General features: G+C 44.6%; 1 protein-coding gene across 1 annotated transcript in view; it reads left to right on the plus strand.

Annotated features, from left to right (window-relative positions):
* Positions 1–518: 518 nt before the first annotated feature.
* Positions 519–9,231, plus strand: part of dnaaf11 (dynein axonemal assembly factor 11) — a 19,107-nt gene continuing 10,394 nt past the window's right edge. Inside the window, exons 1-6 of the mRNA XM_063220532.1 lie at positions 519–561; positions 906–1,073; positions 2,033–2,110; positions 3,269–3,441; positions 5,136–5,302; positions 6,162–6,308. Of these exons, the coding sequence (XP_063076602.1) occupies positions 552–561; positions 906–1,073; positions 2,033–2,110; positions 3,269–3,441; positions 5,136–5,302; positions 6,162–6,308 (743 nt within the window). The 5' untranslated portion in view covers positions 519–551. The remainder of the gene's footprint in view (positions 562–905; positions 1,074–2,032; positions 2,111–3,268; positions 3,442–5,135; positions 5,303–6,161; positions 6,309–9,231) is intronic.

The following is a 9,231-nucleotide window of genomic DNA, read 5'->3' on the forward strand; positions in this document are numbered from 1 at the left end:
AGTAAAACACAGATACTATGTCCTCTTGAATGTACAGTATATGGTGGATTAGGCTACATTTATGGTATGTCAATGTTGATCTCAAGATCATGTTTTGAAGAACTGTGTGAGATATAATCCTACTCTGCCTGTAGCCTGGGGCCCCAGGGCAGTCGCCTCCTCAGGCCCCCCCTGTGTCCTTTTATCCATTGGTGCTATATTCGGCCAATATGCACCAAGCAATTAATGAATGGGCCTTGAATTATGAATAGGCCTACTCCAGTTTCACATCTATTTTTTTTCCAGAAATGTTTTAAATTAACACAGGAAATAGCCTACTTATGTGCAGCAATTTCCTTGTTTTGAGTAGCTCATAATATTGAATACAGTTTAGGTACAAAAATAAAAAGACTTCATAATAAAGTGATGGTTCTCCTCTGTAACACTGTTGCTGTCATCTTACCAGCAGCACATGCATTAATCTACCAGCAGAGGGCGAGAGAGGCTAATGGTCGACTCTGAAAGATCCTGTTTCTACGGCAACCCTCATCAACATCAACATCAACAGAGAAATGGGACGAAGTAAGTAACCGGCCGTGTGGTCTTAACAGTTTATTTCCTTGGTCAGTGTGTACTTGTTGCAGACATCAATTTATTTGGATGTAGCCTAAAATTGAAGTGAATTAACCTCAGGAAAGTAGTCTACTGTTAGACAATATGGACGTATGAAGAAGTTCACCGTGCTCCGATGTTACCCAACAACACAGAATACCCACACAGTTCTCGTCAGTTCAAGCCTATTTCAGGCTTCTACGCATTAAGCCTTTAATCTAAAGCGAAAAATGAAAACATCATTAGCCGTAGTAATACTATTGAAATTAAGTTTGTGTTGAGAAAGTAACGATGCCTCTCGTGTCTCGCAACAGTCACCGAGGACATGGTCCGCCGGCGCGCGGAACACAACAACTGCGAGATCTACTCGCTCGAGGAGCTGTCGCTCCATCAACAGGACATCGAACGGCTGGAGCACGTGGACCGGTGGTGTCGCGACCTGCGGATTCTCTACTTACAGAACAACCTCATTCCACGAATAGGTAGGAAGCCTGGTTTTGCAAGTGGCCATATACGTGGCCTTTCCTCTCCAAAGCGACGCACATAAAAGCATAATCATGTTAAATGTTCACGTTCACTATTTTTTTTCCCAAACAAAACAAATATCACAAGAACAACATCATATCTTACGTATTCGAGTTAGTGATATTACGAGCAACTATGAAGGCAAATAATCTGCAATTGTCAAAAGGGTGAGAAAAAGTTTTAATGGTGGTGGAGCTGGGTCTGTGACAGGCATCACGTTTATCTGGCTGGGATGGGCCAGACCTAATCCAAGGGCAGCATCACTGCCTGTCTACCTGTCAAACTGCCACAATAGGACAGCGCTGCCTGCAACTAATCAAAGTAACAAACCATGTCATTACACCAGTGCACCGTCTCAGCCAATCCCTGTTGTCATCCAGATAAGTTTGTCCCGTGGCTCTACTCTAGAGAGACAAAGTGGTGCCGTTGTCCTCCCTTTTGAGGAAACACTATAACCTTCAGACCTATTTTCTCCCCAAAATATTTTCATTATAGTAATATGTACAAACCAAACCCTTATGTAATCAGTTTGCACGTTTCTTTTTTTAATCAGTTTATGCATGTCTCACATGCCTTGTCTGTCTGTGGCCAGGAGGACCATACTAAGTCAATGTGAGGCCCCTGGGCACCACATTTCACTGCTGCCCCCCTTACACACTCTGGGCCTTTCTCAAAACCTAGTGCAGTGGCCTTCCACGTGTATCAGCCTAATTAGTCACGCCCAGTGATTGGATACTCTTTGGTGAACTCTACAGAATATCCAATCACTGGGTGTGACTAATAAAGAGTATCCAATTACTAGGGGTGACTAATTAGGCTGATACACTTGGAAAGGCACTGCCCTAGGTTTTGAGAAAGGCCCAATATTTATCTGACCATGTCTGTGACCAGCAGCTTGTGTGTGTGTTTTCTCCAGAGAACGTGGGGAGGCTGAAGAAGCTGGAGTACTTGAACCTGGCTCTGAACAACATCGAGGTCATAGAGAACTTGGAGGGTAAGCAGCACATTATCTATATTAATAGATGGGGAGCCCTAGGGGGCGTTGAGAAGCATACAGCTGAGATGGGGCATTGCTTAGTTGCCATTGGGGGGCATCATGGGTCTATTTTATTTTTTAATACTAAGGGGGGTGTTGGCAGGCTTATTATGAGGTCAAGGGGGCTGTTGTGATGTTTTGGGCCACATCGGCATCAGTCCTTCTTTAGATCTCTATTCATCGTTGTGCGGCTCAGCTTTTGCCTTATCTTGAACTAACCTATATGTTGTTTTGACCCTGCACCCGACTTACATGTAATGGATGTGTGTGAAATCTGACTATCAATACATTACCTGCACACAGCAGCTGATCACTCAATAGCCTCGACTACATGGTGAATGTGCCACTGATAATCAATCAATTAGCTAATTCATTGATCAATCAGCCATTCAATGAATGGATGCATGAGTGAATGACTCAATCAGTTGAGAACATTCGCAACAGTAATATCAATCAATGACACCAATCAGTTAATATTGTCTCTGGAAATGAATTAAGTATACATCCTTTAACCCCGGGTATAATTTCTGTGTATGTTGCACATATGGAGACAGAGATAGTTGGTTATGCTTAATGGCCTAATGCTACAATAATACAGGTATTGGTACGACAGAATGCGACAGAGTGCAGCAGCAAGCGATACGAGCGATTGAGGAGACTAGAGTATGTCCGTACAGGCAGAAGGCAAAGCATTCAAGCATTCCCATTGGCTGTGGTCACTGACCTCTATACAGTCATTGGCTCTTGCGGCTTGTCGCCGAACCGCGTCATAGAAAGTTGAAAGGATTTCAACTTCAAACTGTCGCGCTCTTCGCGCAAATCGCTCTAGTCTCTAGAATCGCTTTTGTCGTGCGACTCAATACAAAGTCAATTACTTCCGTCGCTCGACTCGCTCAGATCGCTGCTGGTGTATTTCTGCGGTAAGTATAAGTATGTAGTGACTTAAAAAATCTGTCAACCTATCATTTGACCTCTTCCACAATGTTTGGATATTGTGCTCCTTGTTTGTCTCTTGGATCCAAATAAAATGAATCAAATGTGTGTGTGTGTGTGTGTGTGTGTGTGTGTGTGTGTGTGTGTGTGTGTGTGTGTGTGTGTGTGTGTGTGTGTGTGTAGGGTGTGAGAGCCTCCAGAAGTTGGACTTGACGGTGAACTTCGTGTGGAGTCTGAGCAGCGTGGGCAGCCTGCGTAGCAACACGCATCTGAGGGAGCTTCACCTGGTGGGGAACCCCTGTAGCCAATACGAAGGGTACAGGCAATACGTCATCACTACACTACCACAACTACAGGTACACACACACACACACACACCCCTGTAGCCAATATGAAGGGTACAGGCAATACGTCATCACTACACTACCACAACTACAGGTAACACACACACACACACACACACACACACACCCCTGCAGCCAATACCAGGGGTACAGGCAATACGTCATCACTACACTACCACAACTACAGGTAACACACACACACACACACACACACACACACACACACCTGTAGTCAATACCAGGGGTACAGGCAATACGTCATCACTACACTACCACAACTACAGGTACACACACACACACACACACACACACACACACACACACACACACACACACACACACACACCCCTGTAGCCAATACCAGGGGTACAGGCAATACGTCATCACTACACTACCACAACTACAGGTACACACACACACACACACACACACACACACACACACACACACACACACACACACACACACACACACACACACACACACACACACACCCCTGCAGCCAATACCAGGGGTACAGGCAATACGTCATCACTACACTACCACAACTACAGGTACACACACACACACACACACACACACACACACACACACACACACACACACACCCCTGCAGCCAATACCAGGGGTACAGGCAATACGTCATCACTACACTACCACAACTACAGGTACACACACACACACACGCACACACGCACACACATACACACATACATACATCTTTGCCCAGTATGGAGGATACAGCGCATATGTCATCACTATATTGTCACAACTACAGGTGTGTGTGTCTTACATGTAGAGATGCACCGGATCCTGATTTTTAGGATCCTGCCGGATACCGAACTGGATCCGGAACCAGATACCGGATCCTACAAAAGGGTTGAAACATACAGTCTACTCCCACACGTGGGCCCTTTTTATTACGTTGGCTCAAACCATTTTTTAGACTCATTGGCTTATTGCCACTCTGCCTGCAATGGCTGCTTCCAAAGGGCTTTCACTCCATGCAGTGATTGGGGTTGTGAAATACTGACTGAAAAGCCTAGGCTAGACATGCACCAGACCCTGATTTTTAGGTAACATGCCGGATACCGGATCCACTGCTTACAGTTCTTCTCAATTGGTTTTGTACATTTCTCACAACAGAATAATCATTCTTAAAACTTCTTGTTCAATTGTGACTTCCTGCTGTTACCTGTGCACATGGTAAAATACGTTTCTCGTTTAGCAAATGCTTTCATCACCATGCAAATGGTTATGTACAATTCTCAGTGTTTTTGTACATTATCAATTGATTTTGTCGTGTTCTGCAAAATGCTTTGTTATGATAATCCATGAAAGATCTCACTCCCCAAAACATTTACACAGTGACATAACATTTTGATGGCTCTGACACGTTCACAGACACAAAAACCTGGTTTTGAGAGATTGGCCAAGGGTTTTGAGCAAGAGATTGGGTTTTGCAGGTCATCCATGGTGTTTTGCCACTTGTTAAATCTTTTTTGGAAATGAACGTGATGTTTTGCAAAATGCGAGTAAGATTCGAGAAATGTACAAAACCAATTGAGAAAAACTGTAAGATCCTGCCACATCCGGATCCTGTGAAAAACCCTACTATCCTGCCGGATCCGGAATCCGGTGCATCTCTAGTTACATGTACAGTAAATGGTAACCGTGATTGGTTGTGTGTGTGCCTCTCTGCCCAGTCATTGGATGGTGAGCCCATCAAGAGGGCGGAGCGAATCCGAGCAGAGCAGGGATTGGAGAAGCTGAGGAGGCGGATCCAGGAACAGCAGGCTGACCAATGGCAGAAGAGGGAACAGGAGAAGAAGGCGGGGCAAGAGAAAAACACACCCATCACACAAGAAGATGGGTAAGGAACGTGTGTGTGAGTGCATCTTAATATGCGACCTTGCCTCCTCCACTTGCACTTGTCTCCTCGTCCCGCCTCCTGGCCCCTCCTCCGTGGAGAAAACGATATAGTTTCCCAGCTGTCAGCCTCGCCACAACAACTTTTGAGGGACTGTTTTTCATTCACCATCCCAATTGCAAATGAGAAAAAGACTCTACAATTGAGCTTTTGCAAGATATTGAAATATAATGCTGTTGTCAGTGATGTCATCATGACGAGAAGCGAGTGGAGGAGGGAAGTGGAGGAGGCAAGGTCGCATATTAAGATGCACTCTGTGTGTGTAACGGAGGCTAACTAGCACAGAGTTGGTGTGGAACGTTGGTAAACCTCCCTCCGATAGCCTCATACAGTCTCGTGCCGTTGGGCCGAGAGACTAGTCTCTTGGCCCAGCGGTATCGTACTGTGTCTCCCATTGCCGAACCGTTGTAGTTGACGAGGATGCAGGTTCGATCCCCGAGGGGGGTGAACAGGTGCAAGATGACCTCTGTCACATGTGTGTGTGTGTGTGTGTGTGTTGGTGTATATGCAAATGTGGGTGACTGCTCTGTCACACTGCAAGTGTGGGATGTAGGCCAATTTATCTGAATGTATTTGTATTTGTCTTAAATGGTTAGAAAACATGAAAACAGATGATTCTTTTTCACACCAAAGCGTGTGTCGGTGCACGGCCTGTGTGTGTGTGTTCTTTGCTTCTGTATCTTAATATGTATTTTGTGTGTGTGTGTGTGTCTGTGTGTCTGTGTGTGTGTGTCTGGGTGTGTGTGTGTGTGTGTGTGTCTGTGTGTCTGTGTGTGTGTGTCTGGGTGTGTGTGTTCTTTAGAAGTGACGAAGAGAGTCCAGAGAGCGAGGCGGAGCGTCTGCAGCGGGAAAAGGAATTCTGGGAAACTCCATGTGACTACACTCCAGAGTCCAGAATGGAGGCCCATCGACACATGGAGGAGAAGAGACGCCAGAGCTCTGGAGAACCGTAATACACTACATTACATTATATTATTATATATTACACTACATTACATTATATTATAATATATTACACTACATTACATTATATTACACTACACTACACTACATTACATATTATATTATTATATATTACACTACATTACATTATATTATATTATTATATATTACACTACATTACATTATATTATTATATATTACACTACATTACATTACAATAACACTACATTACATTACATATACAGAACAGTATGGCAGCCCATACGTCATACTATACTACATTACACTACACTACACTACACTACACTACACTACACTACACTACATGACACACTACACTACACTACACTACACTACACTACACTGCACTGCACTGCACTGCACTGCACTGCACTGCACTGCACTGCACTTCACTGCACTGCACTGCACTACACTACACTACACTGCACTGCACTACACTGCACTACACTGCATTACACTGCATTACACTACATTACATTACATTACACTACATTACACTACACTACACTGCACTACACTGCACTGCACTGCACTACACTACACTACACTACACTGCACTGCACTGCACTACACTACACTACACTACACTGCACTGCACTACACTGCACTACACTACACTACACTACACTACACTACAGAGCTCTTGAGAACAGTATGTTGGCCATTACATTATATGAGTTGCTGTTTGTGGACTACAGTTCAGCCTTTAACACCATTGTCCCCAGCATACTCGACGACAAACTCCGGAGTCTAGGAATTCACAGTGGCCTTTGCAGCTGGATACTAGACTTCCTCTCAGCACGGAAACAGGTGGTGAGAATGGGCTCCATCACATCATCCTCCTTGACCATCAGCACGGGAGCTCCGCAAGGTTGCGTTCTGAGCCCTCTCCTCTACTCTCTATATACGCATGACTGTGTGGCTATACACAACAACAACACCATCATCAAGTTTGCAGATGATACCACTGTTATCGGTTTAATCTCAAACAATGATGAAACAGCCTACAGGGAAGAAATACACAACCTCATGGAGTGGTGTAGAGGAAACAACTTGTCTCTGAATGTGTCCAAGACAAAATAATTAATAGTTGACTTCAGGAGGAAAGAACACCAGTTTGAAACCATTAACATCAACGGTGAGACAGTGGAGAGGGTGAGAGACTTTAAATTCCTTGGCGTTACCATCTCAGAGGACCTCACCTGGGACAGTCACACACACAGCGCACTGTTAAAAAAAGCCAGCAACGTCTGTACCACCTCAGACGATTGAGGAAGTTTGGGATGAGACCCAAGATCCTGAGGTCGTTTTACAGAGGCACCATCGAGAGCATTCTGACGGGGACCATTACTGCATGGTATGGGAACTGCTCTCAAGCCAACAGGAGAGCTCTACAGAGGGTTGTGCGTACAGCTCAGAATATATGTGGCTGTGACTTACCCTCCATACTGGAGCTATTTGAGGGAAGGAGCATCAGGAAGGCAAAGAAAATCTTGGCTGATCCTAGTCACCCCAACCATGGACTGTTTACTATGTTACCATCTGGGAAACGGTACAGAAGCCTGAAATCTCATACTACCAGACTCCAAAGTAGTTTCTTCCACCAAGCAATAAGATTACTGAATTCATGCTGAAGACAACAAGGCACTTTCTTTGCACTTTTTCCACCCCCCCCCTCTTTTTTTATTTTTATTTTTAAAATCTTTTTGAGGACACAAGAAAAACACAACAATTTTTACTCTTTATAGGCTTCAAACCTATAATAAGACGTAATAAACTAATCTTGAATCTTGAATCTAGTTCCATTTATATCAGATAAGGGGAGTTGTAGCACGACACAAAGCATGCAAACATGTGCTCTCCCTGTAGCCTCCCTACTCAACTGCACCAGGTCCTCCTTATCAACTTAGAATCTCCGTTTAGAATCTTCCTTTGGAATGGAATGGTGTGTGTTTACTAGCCTGGGAACTCCCATACTGCCTTTAGTTCTACACAATCGTTTCGATCTGAAAGACAGTCTGGCGAGGATGACTCATAACGTCCAAGATCATGGGCCCTGTGTCATAATGGCCAAGTATTCTGACCTTAACAGTTTCTCTGCCCAATCAGAGAGCAGGGCAGTGTGTCATAATAGCCAAGTATTCTGCCCCCTACGGAATTTACAATAGGCAACTCTCCAGACCTAATCTCACGTGTAGGTCTGGTGTTAACCAGGCAATGTGTTTACACCTCACAATCAAGAACCAGATCACACAGACTTGTGTGTTGAGGTGTAGGGCGTTGTCTTGTGGTACAGTGCTGTAGTATTGGGCTGTGGTGACATTGTAAAGTCATACCCAGATGGTGTGATGGTGTGGTGTGAGACAGGGGCAGAGTTTACAGGCATGGCTGAACACAACAGGACGGGTGTCTTAATCAGAAGTTGTCATTACGAAGTCAAGTCTTATTTTATTTTGACAAGTCAGTCAGTTAAAACAAAACACTGATCAAGTCAGCGTTCAAGAAGAAGAAAAATGCCAAAATCCAACAGCATGTGCACACACACGCACGCACCCATCCATGGACGCATGCACACACACACGTACGCACACACACACTCACACACCCCCTGTAACCCTAATTTCCTGTAATCCCTTAGTCATGGTGACGTCAGAGTGGTTAATCAAATGCTTAATTGAAGATGACCTGAGACACACACACTGATACACACACACACACACGCACACACACACATTCTGATACACACTCTCTCTGTCTCCTACAAACTCTCTCTCTCCCTCTCTGTCTCTCTCTCTGTCTCTCTCTCTCTCTCTCTCTCTCTCACACACACACACACACACACACACACACACACACACACACACACACACACACACACACACACACACACACACACACACACACACACA

This window comes from Engraulis encrasicolus, chromosome 16, assembly GCF_034702125.1.
Source record: "Engraulis encrasicolus isolate BLACKSEA-1 chromosome 16, IST_EnEncr_1.0, whole genome shotgun sequence".
Classification (NCBI taxonomy): Eukaryota; Metazoa; Chordata; class Actinopteri; order Clupeiformes; family Engraulidae; genus Engraulis; species Engraulis encrasicolus.